The 24,708-nt window shown below is 48.0% G+C and overlaps 2 protein-coding genes and 1 non-coding gene across 3 annotated transcripts in view; 1 reads left to right on the top strand and 2 right to left on the bottom strand.

The window, feature by feature from the left end:
* USP24 (ubiquitin specific peptidase 24) overlaps positions 1-14,132 on the top strand; it is a 61,812-nt gene extending 47,680 nt beyond the window's left edge. The window contains exons 52-68 of the mRNA XM_068198844.1: positions 862-1,012; positions 2,061-2,156; positions 2,807-2,910; positions 2,994-3,107; positions 3,846-3,942; positions 4,156-4,272; positions 4,910-5,002; positions 5,304-5,406; positions 6,272-6,393; positions 6,846-6,959; positions 7,265-7,330; positions 7,601-7,667; positions 9,629-9,707; positions 10,314-10,389; positions 11,112-11,198; positions 11,654-11,764; positions 11,900-14,132. Of these exons, the coding sequence (XP_068054945.1) occupies positions 862-1,012; positions 2,061-2,156; positions 2,807-2,910; positions 2,994-3,107; positions 3,846-3,942; positions 4,156-4,272; positions 4,910-5,002; positions 5,304-5,406; positions 6,272-6,393; positions 6,846-6,959; positions 7,265-7,330; positions 7,601-7,667; positions 9,629-9,707; positions 10,314-10,389; positions 11,112-11,198; positions 11,654-11,764; positions 11,900-11,962 (1,660 nt within the window). The 3' untranslated portion in view covers positions 11,963-14,132. The remainder of the gene's footprint in view (positions 1-861; positions 1,013-2,060; positions 2,157-2,806; positions 2,911-2,993; positions 3,108-3,845; positions 3,943-4,155; positions 4,273-4,909; positions 5,003-5,303; positions 5,407-6,271; positions 6,394-6,845; positions 6,960-7,264; positions 7,331-7,600; positions 7,668-9,628; positions 9,708-10,313; positions 10,390-11,111; positions 11,199-11,653; positions 11,765-11,899) is intronic.
* A 1,979-nt stretch (positions 14,133-16,111) lies between these two features.
* On the bottom strand, positions 16,112-20,986 carry PCSK9 (proprotein convertase subtilisin/kexin type 9). Its single transcript, XM_068198843.1, has 12 exons — positions 20,847-20,986; positions 20,582-20,767; positions 20,345-20,468; positions 20,020-20,153; positions 19,533-19,674; positions 19,262-19,458; positions 18,952-19,135; positions 18,492-18,662; positions 18,085-18,233; positions 17,821-17,986; positions 17,395-17,576; positions 16,112-17,156 (listed from the first exon to the last, which is right to left on the bottom strand). The coding sequence occupies exons 1-12, from the start codon at positions 20,982-20,984 to the stop codon at positions 16,989-16,991; spliced, it is 1,941 nt and encodes a 646-aa protein (XP_068054944.1). The 5' UTR covers positions 20,985-20,986; the 3' UTR covers positions 16,112-16,988.
* Positions 20,987-23,788: 2,802 nt separating this feature from the next.
* Positions 23,789-23,859, bottom strand: TRNAG-CCC (transfer RNA glycine (anticodon CCC)). The gene has a single exon. It is a non-coding gene; the product is annotated as a tRNA-Gly (tRNA).
* Between the last annotated feature and the right edge of the window lie 849 nt (positions 23,860-24,708).

Below are 24,708 nucleotides of genomic sequence, written 5' to 3'. Positions count from 1 at the left end.
AAGTTCCTCTTGTATCCATAAAGGTTTTTCTCATATTGATATCTAGACCTCCCTCTCTTGGAATACCAGGCTCTTTCTTCCTCCAAGGTCAGGGTGAATAAAACTCAGATGTTGTTTTTGAAGTCTCACTCTGAAGTTTATTGTCCTTATCTATTACAAACTCATGAGATGTGAGCTCTCTCTAACAAGTCAAGAAAGTGAGCTAAAGTGGTGTCTATTCAAGGCTTTTTAAGTCTCAATTATCTAATAAACAGTTGACATCTATATTATTTATGCTTCTAATCCAATTATGACCGCCCGAAACCCGCAACGTGGACATCTTTCACCCAATTAGAGGAAACCACCCAGATTCATGAAGAAGAAGGAAGAAGAGGGTGCAAAAAAGATAACTAACCCACACCCAAAATTCTCCATCTTGGCCATACACTAAATTCCCAAATCTAAGTTTTTTCACCCTGTGAGATCACACTATACTATGCAAACACACACTCTTTCTGTGCTAGCACTCAATTTTTGAAGCCTTCTCCAAGGTAAAACAAAGTGTCTACTTGAGGGTTGGCACCCTTAAATTCAGAAAGCTCGAAGTTTTCAGCCATCAGAGTTCCAACATGTCTCCACAGCTAAGAATTAAGTAATTCCTGTTCAGCAGAACAAAGTATTGATGTTGTTTTGGGTTGGTTTTTAAGCTGCTTGTTTATTACTATTATTGCAGCAAGTTCAAGCTGACTGACAGCCTCAAGAAATATTCAGGCTGTCGTCAAAACTGCCATAAGATCACTCTGACTGCGGTGGTATTTTATACCTAAACTAGAGATTTGTTATAGGATTTCTTTATTCACCTTCAGCTTGTTTATATTTCAGATCTGCTCCCTCTTCACCAGAAATTTCACCCCAGTCATCACCTCGACCCCACAGGCCCAACAGTGACCGTCTCTCCATCTTGACCAAGCTGGTTCGAAAAGGAGAAAAAAAGGGACTCTTTGTAGAGAAAATGCCTGTGAGGATATATCAGGTAGAGCACCCTCAAAGTGGCAACTAAATTCTGCTCACATAAAATTTGAGCGTAGGGAGAGAAACATGGTAACTTTTAAAGGTTACCTTGAAGTAATTCCCTTGTAGTAAAGCTAGGAAGCAATTCTGGATTCTGACATGAAGTTACCAACAAGCTCTTTAGTGATACTTATTTTAAGTTTCACTGCACCTTCTCACAAAATGGGCCTATCAATTCTTTGCTTTGAAGAAACTGCAGGCAGAAGAATCAGACATGAGATCTGGCAGCAGTCAGCGTGCAGGCAGCGAGAGACAACAGCAGAGAAGGTGCTTCATTTGGAGTACACTCGAGGAGTAATGGAGATGATGGCAAATTACAGTGATCCTCAAATTCTTCAGTTCACAAGAATGTAGAAAGAGGAGGAGCAGTGAAGAGAGCCTGCATCACACACACAGGGAGAATAAACTCTGCAGGCTGTCTGGCCCTCCACATGGCATTAACAGCCACTTTGGCATTTCAGGGCATTAACAGCCACTTTGGGCATTCTTGTATCTGGGATTGTATTATTACAATGAACAGAGCTTGGCTCAAATTTATTGAGAGTCTTTCAGCAAAATCTCATTTGAAAAAAGAAGGGCTTGGCATTTAAATACCTTCTTGTGGCTGCAGCTTGTAATTACACCAGGACTCCTTGCTCTCTGCATCTAAATTTGTTAGGCAAGCCTTTCTGGTTTGAGGGGTGTTCTCTTGGCTTGTTTATTAAAAACAAGTGAAAAATAGAACTTATCTGCAATTTCTTCCTTTTCTCCCTTAATGGCCAAATTATTAAATCCCTCATCTGTTGTTTTGTAATATCTTTGAAAGAAAATCACTGGTTTTATACCAGATCTTCTAAATCATACATCAGGATGTATTTTTCCCTCTGCTGAAGTAGTGAGTCAAAAGAAAACAGAGTAAGTTTGACACTGATTTTTAAACACCGCACATGTACATAAAAGATGAAGTTGTAGTTAGAGAAGTGTATTTTGACAACATTTTAAATTTTTTTTGCCTTCTTTTACTTTTATAGATGGTGAGAGATGAAAACTTGAAATTTATGAAGAACAGAGATGTATACAGTAGTGACTACTTCAGTTTTGTTCTGTCATTAGCTTCCCTGAATGCTGTAAGTACCTGGATTTTAATCTTAGAATGTTCAAAGCATATTGGGTAAAATGGCCACAGAAGCTATTTGGGTCAAAAATAGCTCTTCCAGGAAAACTGGAAGAGTTGACATGATTTTACTTTTCCAGACAAGCTATTCCTTGCCTCCAGTAATTTTGGATGCTGATCCATCTCAAAGCAAACTCCAGCCTCCTTTTCTAGTACTGGGAGAAACATCATTTTGCCCCAGTAAAATTTATTTAATAAGCCATACCTTTAATAATGATGCAAACTGAGCCTCTAGAGGGACAGGAATCCCTCTCCATATGGAAGGTCCAAAAGTTGGTGTTAATTACTTCAAAGTTGATAGAGCTTAATTGGTAATAGTTTCTTAATTAAGTTTTTTCTAAATGAAGTCATAAACAAAGAGCATTTATTAAATTTTTGAAAACCACAGATCTAGTTGGCCTTAAAGCAAGTTTGCTCCTGTTTTAGCATATTTATTAAGTAGCAAAGTCAGCACTGGAGACTGACTTAGCAGAGAAAAATGCCATGGTTCGTTTTTTCCAAGTGAAGCAAATAACTTGAATAGAACATGTTGATGTATTTAAGAGACAGCATGTGTGCTGCAGGCCTCCTTCTGCTTTGGAGTAAATTTGATATTTCTTTCAGACTAAGGTAAAGCATCCCTATTATCCCTGCATGGCAAAGGTGAGCTTACAGCTGGCAGTCCAATTCCTCTTCCAAACCTATCTCCGAACCAAGAAGAAACTCAGGTATGCACACAAGAAACGTGGTTTTGTTTTGGGAGGTGTTTCTTCCTCCTGGATTACTGATAGCTGTCCCTGTTTTGTTGAAGGGCTGATACAGAAGAATGGATTGCCACCATAGATGCACTGCTCTCCAAAAGCATTGATGCTTGCCAGTGGCTGGTGGAGTATTTTGTTGGGCCAGAGGGCCGGGAGCTTGTAAAGTAAGTCCTGGTAATTCTGTCTGAGGTGTCTTGTGTCTCGAGTGTGGATAAAGCTTCCTCAGAACATGATCTCGCCTGTACTGATGTATTCCCAAAGAGCTGACTGTGCACATTCTTTAAGCAGACACTTCAGATAAAGACTTGGAGTTTTATTTCTAGTATTTTCTCTGTGCAGCTTTCTGAGAATGTTGGAAATCAAATTAGATAGTGCAGTGTTCATGGAGGAGGATGTAGGTGATGAATTCAGTGAAGAGACTTGGAATGTGCTTAAGTTTGTGTGGTCAGCCCTACAAGTGGTGGGAAAGGAGAATATGGTGAAAGTGTTGGGGTAAGTTAAATACTTACCCAGCAGGGATCACAGATGAACTGGAAAGATGTTCTTCTTGGCAAGCTAAGGATCAGCTAATAGGTGCTTTGAAAACAAATTATTGGAGATCTGACATGCTGAAAGAAGTGTGTCAGTGTAAAGAAAATGTTATCTTTTAATTTGCATTGAAAAGCATTTTATGAAAGCTTTTAGAGCTTTTTTTTATTTTAATGAATAAATATGTTAATAGGGATATTACAGGCCTTACTACAAACAGGAATGTGTGAATGTAAGTTAAAACCCACAAAATTACAATACAAAATGTATCTGGACTGTTAAAGTTATAAACACTGAACACCACATTTGATCACAGCAGCTGTGTGTACACGTTGATTCCAGTTCTCTTTGCAGCTTCACCTTTTCTTTTCCAGGACTTTCCTCCTGGAATGCAGTGTGAGGGAGGTGAGAGTTGCTGTGGCCACTATCCTTGAAAAAACCCTCGACAGTGCCTTGCTTTATCAGGAGAAGGTCAGTGAGTGTCACCTCCTCTCCAGACATCCCCTTGCTTGGCTCTCCCTGGTGGCTCTTGCTCTGTTTGCAGGCAGAGCTGTGTGAGCTGATCCTGCCTGTAGCTCTGGAATAGGTTAATGCTCATCTCTTCTTGCCCAGGAGGTATTTGAAACACTTTGGGTTTTTAAGCACTAGACAGCTCTTTACATTCAAAATCTTTTTTTTCCACAGTTAAAAACTCTACACCAGTTACTGGAGGTGCTACTTGCTCTATTGGATAAAGATGTACCTGAAAACTGTAAAAACTGTGCTCAATACTTTTTGCTATTCAATAACTTTGTACAAAAGGTAAGAAAGCATTGTCTTCTCATGGCTATTTACTTTTTAAAAGACATTAATAAAGCAGCTAGTGTTCTTTATTCATAGAAGGGTTTGCAGCACAGTGAAACTGAAAAATTTTATTAGGAATAATCAGGTTTGTTTTGTTTTTTAAATAAATTGCTTTGAATAATGGATTAGGATAAAATCACACAAAAACATACCAGCAAAGTATAGCAATGGAAGATGTCATTTCCAGCATCTGAATATTGGTTGTCTGCTTTGAAGGGTTATATGTGGTTGTTCTTAAAAAAAACCAATGATATATATGTATATATATTAAAAAAATCAAGCATTCAGGATTTCTGTTCCATGGGGAGCAGAATAACTGACTGAATTTACTATTTCTATTTCTCTATTCTTTTTGCCTTCTTTTTTTCTTGTAAGACATTTATTGTGCATCTGCTGATTCTGCTCTGGTTTGTGTCATGTGCTGTGTAGAATGAGACAGCTCTTTAGCAGTTTATGTTATTGATCTGTGCTGGGATATTGTGGGGGGTTTAGAGTGGAAAATGCAAGTTTTAGCCTGTGCATTTTACTTTTGTTCTCTTGAGCACTAATTCTTCACCTGCACAGGAAGGTAATTTGTTGGCTTTTGTCTTCACAGCAGGGAATAAGGGCTAGCAGTCTTCTCCTCAGACACTCTGCCCTGAGGCACATGGTCAACTTTCTCCTTGGCCCCAACCGGCAGAGCAATCAGGTACAGGCCATCCCCACGTTTTTTATAATGTTTAAATAATGAATAAATAGTTTTCATATGGTAGAATAGGCAAATCCTTCAATTATTCTATAAACCTCGTGCAAATGTGAGCCCACCTATATGTAGTTAGTATGGAAATAACTTTTTTGGCAGAAGTAAGCATGATGGTTTTGATAATAATAACATTTTTACCCACTCCAAAGTAATAGACCATGGTTGTGGACTGCAAGAACATTATTTTGGCTTAACAAAGTTGAATAAATGAACCAAAGTTAATTAAATCTGTCTTCGACTCAAGCAGAACCGCAGGTGGAGTTCGGCACAGGCACGTGAGTTTGGATATCTTCACAACACTGTAGCACTACTTGTCTTGCACTCTGATGTCTCCTCACAAAGAAATGTTGGTAAGAATTGTGGTTTTGTCTTTTGGCGACTTGGCATTTCAGTTACATTGACTGGGAGTAACTTAATATTAGTGAGGAAAATACAACCATTTTGGATTTAAGGCAGAAATTGTTAATACAAGTTTGATTATTTCTGATTTTGCTGTAAATGTATTGAGAGGCTGTGGCAAACAAATTGTATTTTGGGAGGGATGAAAGTCTTGATGCTAACAGTTTTATACCTTCTTCCCTTCTCCATGTGCCTAAAAGGTCTTTCCTCATGTGAGTGAATTGAGCTGTGTTGTTGGCTGAACAGACTCACAGGCAGTATTTTGTTTAGACTTGTGCTGTCTTTTGCTAATCTAAAGGGGAGTATTTAGACTAAGCTACTGAATAACAAACAATTAAACACTCTCCTAGTTACTTCTTATAAGGGAAAGAAACATCCAAATAAAGATAATAAAGGAATAAGTTAAAGTCTTTAGTTTCCTGAAGGAGGAATTTGATGTTGTCTTTTAAAAGAATAACTTAATTTCTGTCTGAGGTGGAAAGCAGTCAAAAATCAGAAGGTAACAGGAGAATTATAAATATTCTGGATATGATGAATATGCAAGAGTGATTGGGAGTAAAACTAAAGCTCAAAGTACTGATAGTCTGTGGACATTTTGCTTTGACCTTCCTACAGTTCTTTTGTCTGCTGTCACTAAAGTAAGTGACACTTCGGTGTGTAAGAGATTTGTTACTTGGAGTGGTAGCACACAAACTATAAACTAGTTGAGATGAGTGTCTTGAGGGATTTCATGGTGCCAAATGAGCAGCAGTGTCTTCAAGGTGTGTTAGAACAAACTAATCTATGAGTGGATTGTTTTTGTATTTGCTGTTATAGCTCCTGGTCTCTTTAAGCAGCGTCCACCTCTCAGCATCACCGCTTCAGGGCCGCTTCTGGTGCTCCATGAAGAAGTGGAAGCCTTGCTATTCCTGTCTGAGGGAAAACCCTACTTAATGGAGGTATCTGTTCTAAATTCTGCCCTGCTTGAACCTAAAAACTTACCTGATCTATTCCTTTGACAAATCCTTTCATGAAAAAACACTGAATATCCAAAAACAGTGATTATTTTGAGCCTAAACAAGAGGGCACCTTTAGTTTCTTGACCACTTCCTATTCTAGTATATCCCTAAGCTTTGGGGCTGGTTTTATGCCCATTTAGCAAGGGCCTGTGCAGCTTTTTACCATGTCAAATGCAGGTGCTACCTTGAGTTGGTCTGACTTAATGGATGATGCTTGACCCTTGGAGGTGAGCATCAGGAGCTGAAGAAGTGCAGTGAGGGCAGGGGTTCAGCCTCCTGGGCCATGCAGGCCCTGGGGAAAAGAGCTGCATCCTTCCTGGGAAGGACAAACATTGTGTTCAGACTTATTTTCGGGAAGGCAGCCATGTGTGAAGGGTGTGCTCTGCCCACAGGTGATGCACGCGCTGCGGGAGCTGACGGGGTCGCTGTCGGTGCTCATCGAGATGGTGGTGTACTGCTGCTTCTGCAACGAGCACTTCTCCTTCACTGTGCTGCACTTCATCAAGGTACACACAAAACCAGGACAAGCCTGTCCCGTTAGTGTCCTCACAGGCTTTGCTCATCCTGTTCTTGTGCGTTATACCAGCACCGCAGAACGATCAGTGCAGTTTGTTGGATTTGGAGGGGCTGTTGGGGTTTAGGCCTTCTTAGGCCTTCACTAAGAAGGTCTAAGAATTCACTAAGAATTTAAAATCTAAATTTTAAATTATTAAAATTTAATAATTTAGATTTTCAAAAATCTGTAAAGCTGTCTTGAAATTCTTTGCTTCATCAGCGTATTTTGCTAAGTGACTTTGTTTCCTACACACAGACTCAACTGGAAACTGCTCCACCTCATGAACTGAAAAACATATTCCAGTTACTCCATGAGATCCTGGTAGGTGAAGGGTAAAACTTGTACAGGATAGATTTTGTTATTGGTGTGTAAAGAAAAAAGTTGGGACTGCATTGGTAATTTCAACATCCACACATATTTTAATCCTTCAGTCTGAAGTTTTATTACTTCCTAAATTTGTCTTGATAATCCAGTGACACAAGAAACTTCAGTCTTACTTGTTTTGTGTGTGGGGGTGGGTAAAACCATTCAGTAGAATGGATACAGCATCACACACAACTTACTTAAGTTGATACTTTTCTTTCCTAACAGGTTATTGAAGACCCATTGCAAATAGAGCGCATCAAATTTGCCTTTGAAACTGAAAATGGATTAATAGGCAAGTAAGCCAGTGGGTGAACACTCCTGTACCCTGATGGTGGTGGTGGTTCACCCCATCTGCTGGTTCCTAATCCTCCTAAACTGTTCTGCTTCTCAGGGTAAAAAACTTGACACATTTGATTTAGCCACTGTCACTCCAAAAATGCTCTAAAAAAAATCCAAACTAAATATTGGAATGTTACAGTGACAGCAAACTAGAAAGGAATTGAACTGAGAAAGAAAGCTAATTTATTTAAATAAGGGGCAGATCAGGGTGTATATATAATGTGGGGAGAGAAAAGTACCTTTGATTACCGTAATAGAGGAACTGTTTGAGTCCTGTAACCTTAAAATTAATTTTTATTTCCTACATATCTCAAGAAACTGCCAGTCTTTTTGTTTTGTCAGCATCCTAATTACCATAAAAAGACACTGGTTCAGCCCAGCAGGATGCTTGCCCTGCTGACTGCAGTAGTGCCTCACAGTGGGACAGGTGGCTCCCACCTCTTGCTGCTCATACAAAGTGTTGTCCCTCCATTAGATACAAAACTTTACTGAAGTGAAGTTACTGAAGCATTCAAAAGCAACAGGAAAAAAAAACCCAGAAGTAATAAGATATAAGTTCTATAAGGAAATCATTTATTTCATGTGCATCAGGAGAAGCGGCTTTGGTGCGTAAATTAAATGTGGGGCTGCACAGAGAGCCCCTCTGATGGGTTAGTGCAGCTTGAGCAGCTCCTTCATGGCTGTTTGGGGGAGGAGCTGCTTCAGATTGTGGCTTTCACCTTCAGTTGTTGATTCTGATTTAGTGAGAAGGAGTATTCAGCTTTGTTCTTCATTTCTCTCATCACTGCTCCCCTGTTTAGTAGCTTCCATGTATGGCTGATGGCAGAGAAGGAAATACGCAGCAGTGTAAGAGAATAGCTAAGTGACTTTTAATTTCTGGATAAATTGGTCCCAGTTGGACCAATTCTGTGCTGTAACTTGGGCAATGCATGACCTTTTTTCCTCTGCAGAGAAGTGCAAGTATTCAATTGGATTTTTATGTTGAAGGCTTTGAGAACTGCCCTGAGGTTTGGGAGTGAAAGTTGTAGTTTTTCCTTGAAGTTTCCTCACAACAGCATTGAACAGCATCCCTCACATTGACTGGTTTTAATCCACGAAAGGGAAATCAGCACATAATAGGTTTTGGTGGTCCTTAATAGGATGTTTGTGCATAATTTGTAGTACAGCAGTGCTGTAATTTTTATCATTACTCTGCTTCAACAGTATTAAAACTGGCAATTTGCAGTTCCCAAACAATTTTTGCCAGCTTTGGAGGTTTCACTGCAGTGTTCTTTGCTGACTGCTATGGACAGAGCAACTTTTGAGTGGCAAATCTGATTGGGGCAGCTCCGTGGAAATCTTTGTGCTTCTCCTCAGTCAAAGAATTTTGTTAAAGAGGTGGGAATTCATGGTATAGAAAACTTGTTGGTAGGAATGGCCTGGGGTTTTGCCTGAGTCTGCCATGGAACAGTTTCATGGCTGTTGAATTCTGCTATGCTTGTTTATGTGAAGAAGCTTTAAACATTCCTCTGGCTTTGCAAACTTTGATCCAGGTGGAAGCTGGTGATCTGCTTCATTTATGGGGGGATTCAGACCATTTTTTTTCCTTCAGACAAATGTAACCATAGTGATTATCTAACATAGAATGGATTATAGGGGAAGAATAACTGCATTAGGGCTGTTTAAAATTCAGGTACTGCATTTGAAAGATCAAAGTGAAAATGCAGCAGTTCTATTTTTAATCCAGTCGAGTTGTGGAAGTACTCAAGACTACCAGCATTTACAGCAGTGTGTTTAACACAAATACTCAAGCTTACATCTGTAGAAACAAAATCTATTCCCTAACTTAACATTTTAGCTTCATCTTTGTTTCCAGACTGGTTGGTATGTGGAAATCTGGATTGTGGTTTCTAATCCATGTGTTTCTCCCCACAGCCTTGATGCACCACAGCAACCACGTGGACAGCAGCCGTTGCTACCAGTGTGTCAAGTTCCTGGTTACTCTGGCTCAGAAGTGAGTAATGAGGGTTTCAGGGTTTAACCTCATCCCTGCCTTAGGTCTCTCTGTGACTATTATAAAACCTACTACTCCTGGTTTTGATCAGTTTTATCCTTTGTTGCTGGTGCAAGGTCTTGGTAGTACACGTGCCAGTATGAAGTGAAATCTTCACTGGTTGGTACCTGAAGGGATTTCTCAAGTAACAAATGGTAATTGCTGTTTATAAAGAAAAAGGCCATTCTGAACTGCAAGAAGTCTGACATTAACACCAGATAAACATAGGGAAACTGTTCCAGATTTTTGAAATTTTATGAGTCCTAAATTCTCTTTGTTTAGAACTTGGCACATTTCCAGATAAAGCATAATTCTGCAATATGTGAACCTGTGGGGTAGACTGCTTTGAGTAAATTTTCCTAGGCATTATTGCTCTTGCTAATACAGTTATCAACAGGGCTGTAGAGTTCAAGTCAGTTTGCAGTGATAACAGAGCACACAGAGGGCAGCAGTGCAAAGAGAGAGAAGTCCTAGGTTTTTTTTGGGGTTTTTTTTGTTTTTTGGGTTTTTTTTGTGTTGTCCAGAATGCCTTGTTCCTGACTAATGAATATAATTTCAATTCCCAAGGTGCCCTACTGCAAAAGATTACTTCAAGGAGAATTCACACCACTGGAGTTGGGCTGTGCAGTGGCTACAGAAAAAGGTAATTTGGCTGTAACAGGGAAATTGTCACTTGTTTACAACAATAATCATGGGTGGATAATCTCCATCCTCTGCATGGCTCTCTGAGATGGCTCTAAAGACAAAATACTTCATTTTTTACAAGGACTACTTGGATGCAGCTAATCTGATGCCAGAACTTCAGTAGCCCCCCACATGTTTCAGGCATAATGCATTTACAGTGAATAAAACCAAGTGTGAATGGTTGCAGTGATTATTCTTTGCTATGTGGGAAGCTTTCAGTGCCACTGTATTCGTGTTGGGAGGCTTCAGCTTTTTTAAAAAAGCAGTTTTCCATTGCCTGTGTGTTGATGCAGGAGAATGTTTAAATGATTGGATTCCTTACAGAATCATCACAGCCTTGCACAAAGCACAGCTGTCAACTGATACAGCTTTTCCTCCCACACGTGTAGTGTTTGTTCTTCCCTCCAAACTCAACATAGTTTGGCCAGCATATCTTTCATAAATATCCAAGGACACTTTGGAAACTCGGAGCTCAGCAGAAGTTGGTTGCTGGTTTGCACCTGAGGGACAGTAACCTTTGTGGCTGCATTTTAAGTGTTTGTGCCCCAGATCTCCAGCTCGCTGCCAGAGGATTCAGGAAGCTTGTTCCAGTCTTAGTTCACCTACCATCACAAGTGGTTGAGGCTTTACACAAGTAAAAGTCAAATGGCAAATTTATGGCTTTCTTGGCTTTTTATGCAGATGTCTGAACATTACTGGGCTCCTCAGAGTAACGTGTCCAATGAAACATCCACTGCAAAAACCTTCCAGCGCACTATTTCAGCACAGGTATGTGTCAGTCCTGGCAGAGGATGTTAAACTTGCTTGCTTCTTTTCTTGGAAGCATCTTTGGGTTTGGCAACTTTAGTCACCATCCCTGGAAGTATTCAAAAAATATGTGGATAGAGCACTTGAGGCCGTGGTTTAGTGGTGAACATGGTGGTGGTGCTGGTTTGGCAGCTGGACTTAATGATCTTAAAAGGTCTTTTCCAACCTTAATGATTCTGTGATATTTCTCTGCACCTAGGCTGTTTTTCCTTTAGAAGCTCAGCCCCTGTGGTTGTTCCTGGAAAAAATTACCCCTTGAGTGATATTAGTGAATATTCACAATTACCTGTGGTGACTCGGCTGTCTCACTACAGCAGCTATTGTTATAAAACAATAATAATTCTAAAAAAATAATAATTGTGAAATGAAGGGATCACCATGACCCCTGACTCTCTCTTGGACTGTTTGCAACTCAGGACACTCTGGCCTATGCCACAGCCCTGCTGAATGAGAAGGATCAGTCTGGAAGCAGCAATGGGTCAGAAAGCAGCCCTGCCAATGAGAACGGAGAGAGGCACCTGCAGCAGGTAAAATAAGGGCAGATTTAGCCCCTGGTGTGTGGCTCTGTGGGGCAGCTGGGTCAGAGCCATCACTGACCATACTGTGAACAACTTACAAAAGTGACTGTGTCCTTCTCTCCCCATTTCTTGTGTGTTTGAAAGGGCTCAGAGTCTCCTATGATGATTGGGGAGCCTAAAAGTGACCTTGATGATGTTGACCCTTAGAGGAGATCCCTGTGAACACAAGAACCAGCTCAAACATTCAATGCCTGGTCCCTGCTGGAACTGGAGTCGTGTTGCTGATGCCATTGGGAGTCTGGGGGAGCAGTGGCTTCACAGGACCAGAGGAGATGCTGGAGGAGGTTGTTTCCCTGAAAGACAAAAGCATTTTTTAGCCACAAAGGCTTCAGATCAACAAATGCTCTAGAAAACTGCATCTTCACCTGCAGTAGCTTATGACAGTCCAAAACACCGAAACCAAGTTTGTCAAGAAGATTTTATCAAATACACAAACGCTAGTGGTTGAATTTTTATGTGAACATTAAATGAGTGAATGTAAAACTGTTGCTTTTCTGTGATGCTGCAAAAAAAAAATTCTTTTGGTTTTTATACAGGAAAAAAAAAAGAAACAGATTGCCCTTATGTATGGAGGGCAAATTTTTAATCTTTCTGATAATATTGAATAGGAATATTCAAATTTCTGTAAAGATGTGTGATGGCTTACATTTCATTGTAAAATATTAGTTAAAGAATGGGTTTACATAAGGACTTCTGTATTTAATATGTCTCCCTGCTAATTTGTAAAGCTCTTGATGAGAAAGATCAGCAGGATTGCTCTATAAGAAGAGTGATTCTTTACTGAATGATTTGGTAAAGGAGCTCTGGAATGAGTCATCTTTCCCTTCCAAAAAACCCTTCAGACAACTGGGAAGGCAAGTAAAAGAAAAGCTTTGTTCTTTAGGTATGCAAGCATTTGTCATTCAAGGATGTTGGTGAATTTAAAAAAAAAAGGAAAAAGTTAATGAGTAGTTTAAAAGAAAAAGCACTTTAAGAAGGAATTCTGTTGCAGTTTTACTCATTAAATTTTTTTAACCTTTGGAGACATATTGAATAAAATGTAGTCTCAGTCATGGATCTGCAATCACTTGCTTATGCTTTGAAATTACTGAGAAAGTTGGTATTGGTTGTATATGATGAAAAATTCTTTGAGTGAGCTGGGAGCACTGTTGTGCAGATTTTAGAGCAATTTTAACACAGGGAAAGAAAGAATTGGCTTTGTTTGTATTTTCACTTGACCAGGCAACGTTTAAAATATCACAGCTCTTTTAATTTGCTCACAAATAACTGGAAACCAGTTGGGATGATTTGAGCACAGTTTTGTTTTCTATGTCAAGTGCAGTTCAGTGATTTCTGGCTCTGGATTCAAGCTTCTTTTGTGCCAACTAACTTCATCTTTTGTACATTTTATGTTTGTCACATTTTCTGCACTGCTTTTTGCCTTTATTTATGGATTCTGCCTTACTTTTAAAAAATTATATAAACAAACATGCACAGAAATGGGGGACATCTTAAGGAGTGCCTGGGTACCTCCAGAATAGACAAATTTGCCAAGTTAAAGGCACAACCAGCCAAAAAGTGCCTTTTTTTGTTTTTCACACGCTGCTGCCAAAACACAGAGCAGCAGACAGCTTTTCACTGTTGTGCACTAATATTGAGAGTAACCAGTCATTTCACTGTTGGAAGGAGCCATGGGATGTGATGTCAGCTGTACAGCTTTGTAACTTATTGTGGGGTAGGATGGATTGCAGGGGCAGGGGGGCACCGTAGTGAATCTCTCACTTTCCTTTTCCAAACAATGTCTTCATAGACACAGGGCAGAGTTAGCATTTTGTAAATGTTTCTGATGATGTGCTGGGACGTTTTAAATGTGACACCTTTAAAATTAATTTCGAACTAATCATTTCTTACAGACACCCCCTTCCTTCCTTCCTTCTTTCCCCCACCCCCAAATGCTTTGGTAATGGGCCATGAATCTTCCCAAGGAGTCAGTACACAGCGGTGATGGTGCTGGGAGGAGAAGCTGGTCATGTTCCCATGGGTTGGCACCACTTGTCACTTCAGGTTCCTGTTATTTCCTATGGAAACAACATCCTCGATAGCCTCAGGCCCAGGGAAGCACTGGTGGGAATTGCATCAGGATGGCTCATCACCACTGTATACTTGAAACCAATACAAACTTTTTCACGGTTCTGCTCACGCTTGTACAAAGTCAGTGGTTATAATTTGCATAAGATGATACTTGGTCACTTATTTTTGTTTCCAGCTGCTGTCATTTGAACCTGCTGAAGATTATTTTTTGGAAAATAGAGTTCGACAAAAAAAAAAAAAAAACAAACTAGTTTTTGTGTAAATTGTGATGCATTTATATGTTGTAATTTTTACTGCCAATCTTTTTGGATGAAAATGTTTTTATACAGCTTACAAAATGTTCAGTGAGGAGCAGCCACAGCCTGCCTGTGAGCACTCGGGGAGATATTGTCCAATTAATGCATAGACATTTGGCACTGGAAAAATAGGCAGTCTTGATGAACAGTCTTGGGATTCCTGGTCAATGGAATAAAGTTATTCCTTTCACAGAAAACTAGTGTAATCTTTAGAGTGTGCACACGCTGCTACACTCTTGTCTTGTTGATCCTCTTATCCTGAACCTCCTTGGGCCAGCCCTGCAGATGCTGAGCTCCTCAAGGGTGCCCTGATTGCTATTTTGGCTCCTGTCCAGAGTCAGTGGAAGCCCTGGAGCTGCCCTGCTGCATATCCTTATGCCACGGTGTGTGCTGGGGCTCTGTCACCTCTGTACCTCTGTGCAGCTTCTCCTGATCTCAGTAGGGTGATTTACCCTGGCTACACTCACAGTGGTGGATTAGAAAGGATTTTGTGTGTCAGATCTGAGATTTGTGGGCGAGCTGGGTGTAAATTCATCCTGCCTCCCACAGAGGCACGGGCCAGAGAGGTGCACACAGAGGTGGCGTTCCATTACTCACTTATTTGGGAACCAGGAGCTGCAGCCGGGGCTGCCATCCCCTCTCTGCCTTTGTTCCCTCCTCTAAGGACAAGGACTTCTGCTTTTCCAGCCTGACCCAGCCTCTGCTCTCCTCTGGTGGTCCTGGGAGCATGGACTGGGCATTGCAAACTGCTGCCAGGACTGGGATCAGCATCCCTGGGATCAGCCCAGCTCTCCTGAATGTGAGAGGCTTTTCCGCCTACCCCCGTACAAGGCACAAAGCAAGGGCTAATCTTTTAATATTGTTTCCTTCCACCAGGCTTCTGAAGGCTTGAGCTGAGCTGGGCCAGCTCTGTCTGGCTTATCAGGCGTGGAACATGCTCACATCTTGTGCTGGATCCTCCCCTCTCACAGGGAAGGCAGCAGAGCTGAAATCCTGATGTGTGTTTTGAGAGGTGACAGCCCAAGGAGTCTGCTGAAAAATCACCCTCAGTGTCAGAGCTGTCCAGGAGCTCTCAGGCTGACATCCCTTTTTCTTTTCTGCCCCTTTGTGCAAAATTCAGGTTCCAGCTGAATGAAATAACGGGCTGTAATTATGTCCATGTTATATAATTACATGTTTAGATTAGGGTCGGGCTTTTGCCAGCTTTCGTTAACAAGTTAGAATTAGTTTCAACCTTTCAAAGTGGTGTTTTGTGCTGGGTTTGTCTTCTCTTGTCAATTAAAGCCGGAGTAACAGAGCTGCAGGGGGCTTTTGGATTGGGAAAAACACCCAACCCAGCCAAGTCTGACAGGTTAACCTGGAGCTTGTGGTATCAAACTGCATTTTTTTTCATCTATCCTCAAATAACACCACAAAAATTATATGTTGTAATACCAGGAGGCTGCTAAACACTGAGAGAAAAGTGAGACACAGCTTTGGTGGCTGCTGGTGCTTCTCAGCCTTTCCCTGCTGTTGGCATCTCTCTGAGCCAAGCTTTGTCTCCTTCCTGGGGCTCCAGCCCTTCCTAAGTGAAGGAACAACAGCAACCCAAGTTCAAGGGCACATTCCCAAAGCTGGATGATGTTTGTTTCCACAACTGGAAGCTTTTACCCTGCACCACTGTTGTTAAAACAAACTTCTTGTGTGTGTGGGGACAACACAGTCCCAGAGCACAACCCAGCTGTGGCAAGGGTGCCTGTGCTGTCTGTGCCAACTTCCAAAGGTGCCAGTTGCCATCCAGGAGCACTTTGGATCCCAGGCAGGGATCAGATCCGACGTGGGGGCCTGGGGCTGCTCTCTAACAAAGCAAAATCCCTGCTGGATGGGTCGCCCTTCCCTTTTCCAGTTCCCCATGGGGATGTCTATGAAGCCAGACAAAGGACCACAAGAGCACAGATCTGTGAATTTTATTTTAAAAAGACATTTATAAAATGCTCATTTATAAAACTTCAAGTAAATATTTAAGATACAAATGTAAAAACTAAGGTGCTATGAAAGCTTTTTCTTAATTCTGGGGTTTTTTTAAGGAATTACAGCTTCCTACAGTTCTATGTGTCTTGGGAAGACCTGAAACTGTTAACACATAACACCAGCAGATCATTAACTTTGACTCAACAACAAAAAAAGCACTAATGAAGCAGTAGCTGACTGTAGCAATGCAGATAAAAATCTAATTAACCAAGCAGGCAGTTTAAACTAAAGCACTTACACTGACTCAAAAGTAAAGAAATCTCCTAGGAATACGATTAGGCAATTATAAAACTGCCCAAAAATGACTGAACTAAGATTTTCCAGGTCCTAAGCAACATTAGCTGACAACTAATGAGCAACTAAGCAGGAAAGGAGGGGGCAATCCTCACAATACTTCTTCTTTACAAAGTGGTAGATTTTTCCTACGCTGGGTGACAACAGCACAGCTTGTTCTGTCAAGATGTTTCTAGGAAGACCCGGTGCATGGCAGGGAAAGGATTCTGGGATGACTCCAGTGATGGGACAGGGCTCCAGCTGCACGGGGGATGCCTGGAGAGTTCTTGCAGAGCCACCCTGGGTGCTGGCCCTGGATCCTGACCCCGCTGTGTGCGAGGGGGAGATGAGTTCATCCCCCACCAGCACGGCAGCCCAGGCGCGGAGGTCATCAGCTGCATGTCGGAGCATGGATTGTTCTGGAAAGCCTGGAAAGGCACCGAGCCAGGGACACACCAGCAAAGTCCAGCAAAGCCTCCAACCCTGCTGTGCCACAGGAACCACCCCTCCAGCTCAGCCTGTCCCTACTGCCGGCTCCGGCAGCAAATGGCGATGGCCACGGCCGAGCTGCTGCCAGGGCCAGCGGCTGCCACACAGGAATTGTCCTCGGCGTAGGCTCCCATGGAGCCAGGGCTCTGGGAAAGGGCATTACAGCCCGTCAGCATCCAGCCATCCTCACAGGACACTGTCACCTAACGGGGAGGAGAGGTCATCATCCAGCAAAGGGCCAGGGGCCTGCCCATCCCCGACGGTCCCACAGTTGAGGGTGACGTGAGTGCTCTCACCCGGCTGCACGGGGTGTCCCATTACAGGGGGGGACAGCAGTGACGGCTGGGGCTGGGACAGCCACACCCAAAAGCCATCAGGGTGGCAGAGGGACAGGCAGAGACCAAGACAACACCATAGCAGAGGAGCATGGCCCATCCCTACCTTCTCCTCGTGTTCCAGGGCCATGTGCTCCTTCAGCCGGCACTCGAGGCTGGCAGTGGGGCAGCACAAGGCGTGTGCCATCGCCTCTCTCCTGCTGGCACAGCGGCTGGGCCCCCTCCCCAGCCCCACCACGGGCCTGCCACCAGCACCCAGCACCACGGATGGGGAGTGGAAACTGCACCCTGCCCGGGGGAGAGGGGCTATTGGCACAGGGCAGCCATGGCAGCATCCCAGCACACACACTGGTGCCAAGGATGTCCCAAGAGAGCCCTGAACCTTCCTCCCTCCATGCACACAGCACATGCACCCCTTCCCTGCCACCCCAACAACCACACCCACCCTTTACCCCCAAATCCCAGAGTGTTTCTGGAAGAAACACCCTTGTCCATCAGGCTCAAAGGTCTGTAACCCCGCGTTGGGGGTTACCAGTCAGCACGTGGTCTCCTGGGGAGCACTCGGCCCCCTCGGCCGCCGGGGAACTGGCCTTGATCTGGCACTCAGCCCTGGGCCACGTGCAGCACCTGGCGATGGCATAAACCCGCTGGCCCCGCAAGGCGTTGTGGGCCACGCACTGCTTCTGCCCGTCCTTGTCCTGTGGATGGGGCAGCACAGCGTCACCATTTGGGGACACCCCTCCGAGGCCAGCGGGCACTCCAGGGGCAGCAGCTCTACCCCGCAAGCTCTGCTCACCTCCATGTGCTCCCCCAGCCGGCTGCCGCTGCGGGAGAAGCTGGAGCAGCTGAGCATCTCCTCGGTGCTGGCGCAGCGAGCCACGGCCGTGGCGTGCCGGGCGAGCCCCGAGCGCGCCGACCACACCGAGCGGCAGAGCAGCTGCTCCTCTGCAACGGGGCGGGGGCGTCAGAGGTGAGGGACACCCACAGTGTCACCCTCAGTGTCACCCTCAGTGTCACCCAGCACCCACGGCACCGACCAGTCTCCATCTCGCCCATCCATGCAAGCAGCTGCAGCCAGGCTCAGCCGTCCCCGGCACAGCCCAGGGGACATTCTCTGCCCACACAACGTGGTTTCACCCCGGCACTTCGTTCCTGCTAAGGGCAGAGCTCTGCCGAGCACCCAGCAGGCAGCGAGGTCCTCACCTGCTGCCAGCCGGGTGGGCAGCCCTGCCACACTGTTGGGTGTCTGGAGGCGCTGCTCCTCCGGGATCCACGCTGTGTCCATGACGTTCTTGGTGGAGAAGCGCAGGAGGCGCTGGCGGAGCTCGGCCAGGCTCAGCCGGGGCTCGGCGCTGAGCAGCACGGCCGCGATGCCTGCAAGAGCCCGGCAGGCCGCAGTGACAACCAGAGGGGACACAGCCACCTACGCAGTGCTCCCATGGGCAGCAGGGCTCCAGAGACATGGCAGGAGGCATCTCTGCAGCCCATCGCCCACACGCGCAGGGTGCGGGAGCGCTGTGCAGGCTGCAGCGCCCGAATGAGAGAAACCAAACCCGTGAGTCATGGAACACAAAAATGCCCCCAGCCCAGGCATGCCTGAAGCCCTGTGCCAGCATCAGCAAGCGGAGGGCCAGCCCTCCCTGCCCCTGAAAGCGTAGCTCGCCTGCCACATGTGCGGCCGCCTGCGACGTCCCGCTCTGCGCTGTGAAACACGTGCTGCAGTCGCTGGAGGCGCCGATGATGTCGTCCCCCGGGGCAAACAGATCCACGCAGCGGCCAAAGTTGGTGCCCAGGGTGCCGATGGAGGCAGGTTGGTCCTCGCTGTCAGTGGCACCGACCGCGATGACCTGACAGTGACAGGGGAGCACGGGAGGGATGGCACGGCACACCCAGCCCCCCAGCACACGCCGCTGACCCGGAGCTGCAGGGGATGAGGTGGCACCCAAGCCTCAGGGGTCCCCCACAGCCCGTACCTCCGGCTCGGATGCAGGCGAGTAGAGGCAGGCATCGTCCTTGTAGTTGCCGGCGGCCGCCACCATGACTGTTCCCATCCGTGCCACCCGCCGGCAGCCCGCGTTCAGCGCGGGGCTCTGCGCGCCCGCCAAGGGCAGCAGCACCACCCGCGGCGCGTACGGCTGAGCCTCCAGCGTCCTCTTGATGAACTCCAGGGCTGCCAGGGACAAGACACCATCGCAGGAAGCTCCGGGAGGGATCCTGCTCCTCTCGGGGCATGGGGTCACTCACCCATGAGGGTCCCGCTGACGGTGCCCTTCCCCTGGCAGTTCAGCACGCGGAGGCTGCGGATGTTGGCGCCCCTGGCCACGCCGGCGTCGCGCCCGCTCAGCACCCCGGCCACGTGGGTCCCGTGGCTGTCACACTGGCTGGCCTGGCACGGGCACCGACGTTTCATGCCCCAGCCCATTGCATCAAAGCAGGTTTGCAATCCCACAGCGTCCCCCTGACCCCTTCCCACCTTGATTCTCTCTTACCCAACACACATCTGTGCTACCCTAGAACACTTTCCTACAAAGTGCCTGACTCAGCCATATCTCCAAATAGACCACCACCACAGCTTCTGTTGCTCATCCTGCCCAGCATCCAGCCATCCATCCATTTTGGTCTGGGCCAAGTGTCTCCCTCGTCCTGGAAAGCCTCACAAGCCTGGCCAGGATTTGGTGGATGCAGGGGGGTGCTCTGGCCAGGATGCAGCATGTGGCACTTCAGGACTCACCTGCCTGTGGAAGTGGGTGCCATCCTCCTCGGGGATGCTCTCAAAGCCAGTCACAGTCACCCTGCCCTTGATCTCCCGGTGGGTGCTCTGCACGCTGGTGTCCAGAAGGTAAATCTCGGCCAGGTCACCTTTATCTGCCAGGAATGCAGCAGGGGAGAAAGGCAACCACCAACACGGTCAGCACAGGCCACCTGGGTTGCTCCCAAAATGCAGCTCCAGACCCGCAGCACCATGAGGCAGAGGAATATTCCCATCCCTCAAGTTAAGGAGAGGGGGCCTGACTCTTCCTCAAAGCGTCGCCCCCCTTACACTCCCCAGCACTTACTGGGAGGGCGGTAGGTGCCCGAGCTGGGCTGCAGCGGCATGATCCTGCCCAGGTTCCAGGGAATACCCTGGGCAAAGACGTAGGCATCCTCCTCAATGTACTTCACGTGCGGCAGCTTCAGCGCCTGCGGGGAGGACACAAAGCTCCTGTTTCCCCCCAAAGCTGGGGCTGCCACTCCCACCAGCGCCCACCGCAGCTGCTGTCCCCTGCCACGACCCTGTCCTCCACTGCACGTACCGTGTCCAGGACGTCGCTGCTCATCCTCACCAGGAAGGCGGGCAGGAGGTGGAAGATGTGCAGCAGCTCGGCCATTTGTCCCCGCCGAGCCGCCCGGGCCTGCAGCCGCCGGGCCGTGCCTCGCAGCTCGGCCTCGCTGCCCACCCGCAGCATCACCAAGTAGCGCCCGGGCAGCCGCCACGACGCCTGCGGGGACACGAGCACCGGGCTGGGGTTCGGGGGACACACACAGGAGCGTGGCTGTCCCCCACCCCACGCTCCTCACCTTGGCGGCGCGATGGAAAGCAGCGGGTCCCGGAGGGGCGGCCCCGACGGCGGCTTCCCCCTCCTGGGCCGGCGCCAGGGCCAGAACCAATTCCGCCAGCGCCAGCGCCAGCGCCAGCTCCAGCGCCCGCGGGGACATCCCTCACCCGACGGGCAGCCCCGGGAGACACCGGGACCCTCGGCGCCGGGGACGGCGGAGACCCCCTGCACCACCGCCGAGGGGCCGGAGCGCACCCGCGGAGCCGAGAGGCTGCAGCGCACCCGCGGAGCGCACCCGCGGATCTGAGCTCCCGGAGCGCACCCGCGCAGGTCCCGGAGCGCACCCGCGGATCTGAGCTCTCGGAGCGCACCCGCGGCTCTGAGCTCTCGGAGCGCACCCGCGGATCTGAGCTCTCGGAGCGCACCCGCGGCTCTGAGCTCCCGGAGCGCACCCGCGCAGGTCCCGGAGCGCACCCGCGGCTCTGAGCTCTCGGAGCGCACCGGCGGCTCTGAGCTCTCGGAGCGCACCCGCGGCTCTGAGCTCTCGGAGCGCACCCGCGGCTCTGAGCTCCCGGAGCGCACCCGCGGATCTGAGCTCCCGGAGCGCACCCGCGCAGGTCCCGGAGCGCACCCGCGGATCTGAGCTCCCGGAGCGCACCCGCGGATCTGAGCTCCCGGAGCGCACCTGTGGATCTGAGCTCCCGGAGCGCACCCGCGCAGGTCCCGGAGCGCACCCGCGGCTCTGAGCTCCCGGAGCGCACCCGCGGATCTGAGCTCCCGGAGCGCACCGGCGGCTCTGAGCTCTCGGAGCGCACCCGCGCAGGTCCCGGAGCGCACCCGCGGATCTGATCTCCCGGAGCGCACCCGCGGATCTGATCTCCCGGAGCGCACCCGCGGATCTGAGCTCCCGGAGCGCACCCGCGCAGGTCCCGGAGCGCACCCGCGCAGGTCCCGAGCGCAGCGGCGGCCGCGGCTCTGCCCGTCTCGCCGGGGCTCAGCGCGGCGGGGCGGGGATCACGCCACGGCCGCCGGCCCCATCGGGCAAGCCGGGCGGGTTAAGCATTAACGGGGCTGCGGGGCGGTGGGGCCGCGGGGAGAGGGCAAATGGGGCCGCTGCTCACCCCGAGTCCCGGCGGATCGCTGGGGGCTCTGGCGAGCAAAGCGCAGCCGCTCAAGGACTGTTTTCAGAAAGGGCTGAAAGCTTTAATGTGCCTTCTACCGCCTCACCCCACGAATAATTTCCCGTGAAATCCTCTAATCCTGTTTGGGCATTTTTTACAGAGTCGTCACACGTCGCAAATGCCCTTTTTGCGGGATGAGATCGGCGCTTTCCCGCGAGTCTCCACGCCGCTTCCCACCTCTGCCCTCCCGCAGCATCGGGATCCCACACTGCCCCGCATCCCCAGTGACCTTCGGCAAACCCCGTCCCTGCTCCCGGCTTTTCAGGGAAATGGGAATATATTTGTGGTGTTGGCTGGTTATTTATAAGCTCCTCAGAGGTTAAATGTTTATATGGATGCACACGTTTTATACAGATGTGTGTGTTTCGTGTGGATGTGTATGGTTTGTATGAATACATGTTTTACATGGTGTACATGTTATAATTATGTGTATGGTTTGTATGCACATACAGGTTTTATATAGATTTGTGTGGTTTGTATGCACATATATGTTTTAAATGGACGAACATGCTTTATAATTATGTGTATGGTTTGCATGGACATTAATGTTTTACATAGGTGTGCATGTTTTATAAGGATGTGCATGGTTTATATGGATGCATGTGTTTAATATGGATGTGAACAGTTTGTAGGGAAAATGCTGATTTTTTAATGAGACCTCAAGTGGGTGCCTGAGCTCTGGTTCGGGTAACTGCAGGGACACCAGACCCCTCTTGTCACCCCCTCTGCTGCAGAGAGCTGACGCTGGAAGGGGTCCGCGTTCAGGACACTGATCATGGGGATGAGTCTCACTCCTGATTTTTGGCTCAGCTTCCTCTGTGCTGCTGCGTCCCACAGTGAACCACTGGGGCCTCAGGAGGCTTCTGAGGCAGCTGAGCACGGGGGGACCCCATCTCAAGGGGGACAGTCTCCCTCTCCCTGTAGCCTTTCCCTTCGTTTTTGCACAGGGGACAATCTGTGTCCCAGGGAAGGATGGAAGGAGCCCGAAGAGGAGGGAGGGGGTGACAGAGGTCCCCCCAGTTCCACATGCATCCCCACGTGCTGAGGAACCCATGGAGATCTTGGAAGCCCGGGAAGGGATCCGGCCCAGCTCTCACACTCCAGGAGTGGGTATCTGCAGAAAGGTTATTTTTTAAAATTGAGAATTATTCAGAAATAGCCCAACATTTGCACCTTGTACAGAAGAGCTCTGTTTCAGTCCTGGCTCTCTGCGGGGCTTCCAGGGTGTGTCTGTGTAAAGAGTGGGCTCCTGTCGAGGGAGGAGGAAGGAGAGAGCAGAGGAGGCATCAGAGAAGACCTCAACAAGGGAGAAGGGCTGCTAAACCCTCAACAAGGGGGAAGGGCTTCTAAATCCCTGCTGCCGTCCCTTTGCGGGGAGAGATGGAGCATCCCGTGGTGAAGCTTTCCCCCCTGTCAGCCCCCCTGAACTGCTAAGCTAGCCCAGCCTTGGGGGACCTGCAGGGATACGAAGCTTCAGAAACCAGGCGAGATATTCGCAGAGGTTCAGTTTCCAGGTGTTTATTCTCTGGGGAGAAGGAGGAAAAAGAGGATGTACAGTGGTGGTGGGGTTTTTTTATCTAGGGTCTGGGAGGTCTGGGTTATCTGGCTCTGGGCAGTGGGGTACAAAGAGGAAGTAAGGATCATTCTAACAGTCACAGCTCTAGGGGTCTTCCAGGAGGGTGACACCATTCCACAGGAAAATGCAGCACCGTCGGTAAAAGGAAAGCTGCTCCACCAGTTTTGGGAGGGAGCCTCAACCCAAGGATGTTAGTGAAGGCTGCGCTGCACCAGCCGGGAATCGAACCCGGGTCGCAAGAATGGGAATCTTGCATGATACCACTACACCACTGGTGCGCTGCTGTGGCATCCTTCCGCGGGTCTCCAAGGGTCGGGCCCCTCCCCGTCCCCGTCCCGCGTGGGTGGCGCTGCCAGCCCCTTCCCCATCCATCGGCTCCCAGCGCGGGGTCCCTGCGGAGGGTGACACGCGTGGGCAGCGGGCGGTCCCCCCCTGCACAAGCTGAGCCAGACCCGGGGCTGCTGGCGGCGCTTAATGCCATGCAGGAATGTCCCGGCTCCCACAATGTTTAACCTCGGCCGGCGCAGGAGCCGAGTCCTTCGGCTCAAGGATGCTGTGCCGGGGATGGGGGGATGCACATCCAGCTGCGTGAAGGGTTCCACGGGGTCCAGGCCCCGTGTCAGCCCCCTTCCTGCTTCTGCCTGGAGAAATGCTTCTGAAAAACAGATTTCTTTTGCCAAAAATGGAAGTGAGTGCTAAGCCATGAGGTGGGAATCTCTTCTGTGAGGAAATTCTGAGAGAGGGTTCAGCCTGGAGAAGAGAAGGTTCCAGAGAGACCTTGGAGCCCCTTCCAGCACAGAGACTACAGGAGAGCAGGGAGGGACTTTGGACTGTGAAGTCCTGGCACAGTTTTCCCAGGGGTCCCAGGGAAAACTGTGGATGTCCCATCCTTGGACACAATCAAGGCCAGGTTGGACAGGTCTTGGAGCAACCTGGTCTAGTGGAAGGTGTCCCTGCCCATGACAGGGAACAAGATGATCTTTAAGGTCCATTCCCAGCCCAAACATTCTGTGGTTCTGTAGGTAAAAGCTTCTGTGTCTCCACCAGATTCCCACACTCCACAGGAGCAGTGACACAGTGACATCCTGCCCTCGGATGAGGGTGTGGCTCCATCCAAACAGCATTCC

The sequence above is a fragment of the Anomalospiza imberbis genome, chromosome 9 (genome assembly GCF_031753505.1).
Source record: "Anomalospiza imberbis isolate Cuckoo-Finch-1a 21T00152 chromosome 9, ASM3175350v1, whole genome shotgun sequence".
In the NCBI taxonomy this organism is placed as follows: Eukaryota; Metazoa; Chordata; class Aves; order Passeriformes; family Viduidae; genus Anomalospiza; species Anomalospiza imberbis.
The sequence above is the reverse complement of the archived record's forward strand: the minus strand, read 5'-3'. Positions and strand labels throughout refer to the sequence as shown.

What these genes read in the sequence shown, in the direction of transcription:
- PCSK9 (XM_068198843.1), bottom strand. Translation starts at nt 20,984, where the DNA reads ATGTCCCCGCGGGCGCTGGAGCTGGCGCTGGCGCTGGCGCTGGCGGAA. An exon ending in CTTTCCATCGCGCCGCCAAG is followed by an intron (nt 20,768 to 20,846) that starts GTGAGGAGCGTG and finishes GTGTCCCCGCAG; the next exon opens with GCGTCGTGGCGGCTGCCCGG. An exon ending in CGTCAGCGGGACCCTCATGG is followed by an intron (nt 19,459 to 19,532) that starts GTGAGTGACCCC and finishes TGTCCCTGGCAG; the next exon opens with CCCTGGAGTTCATCAAGAGG.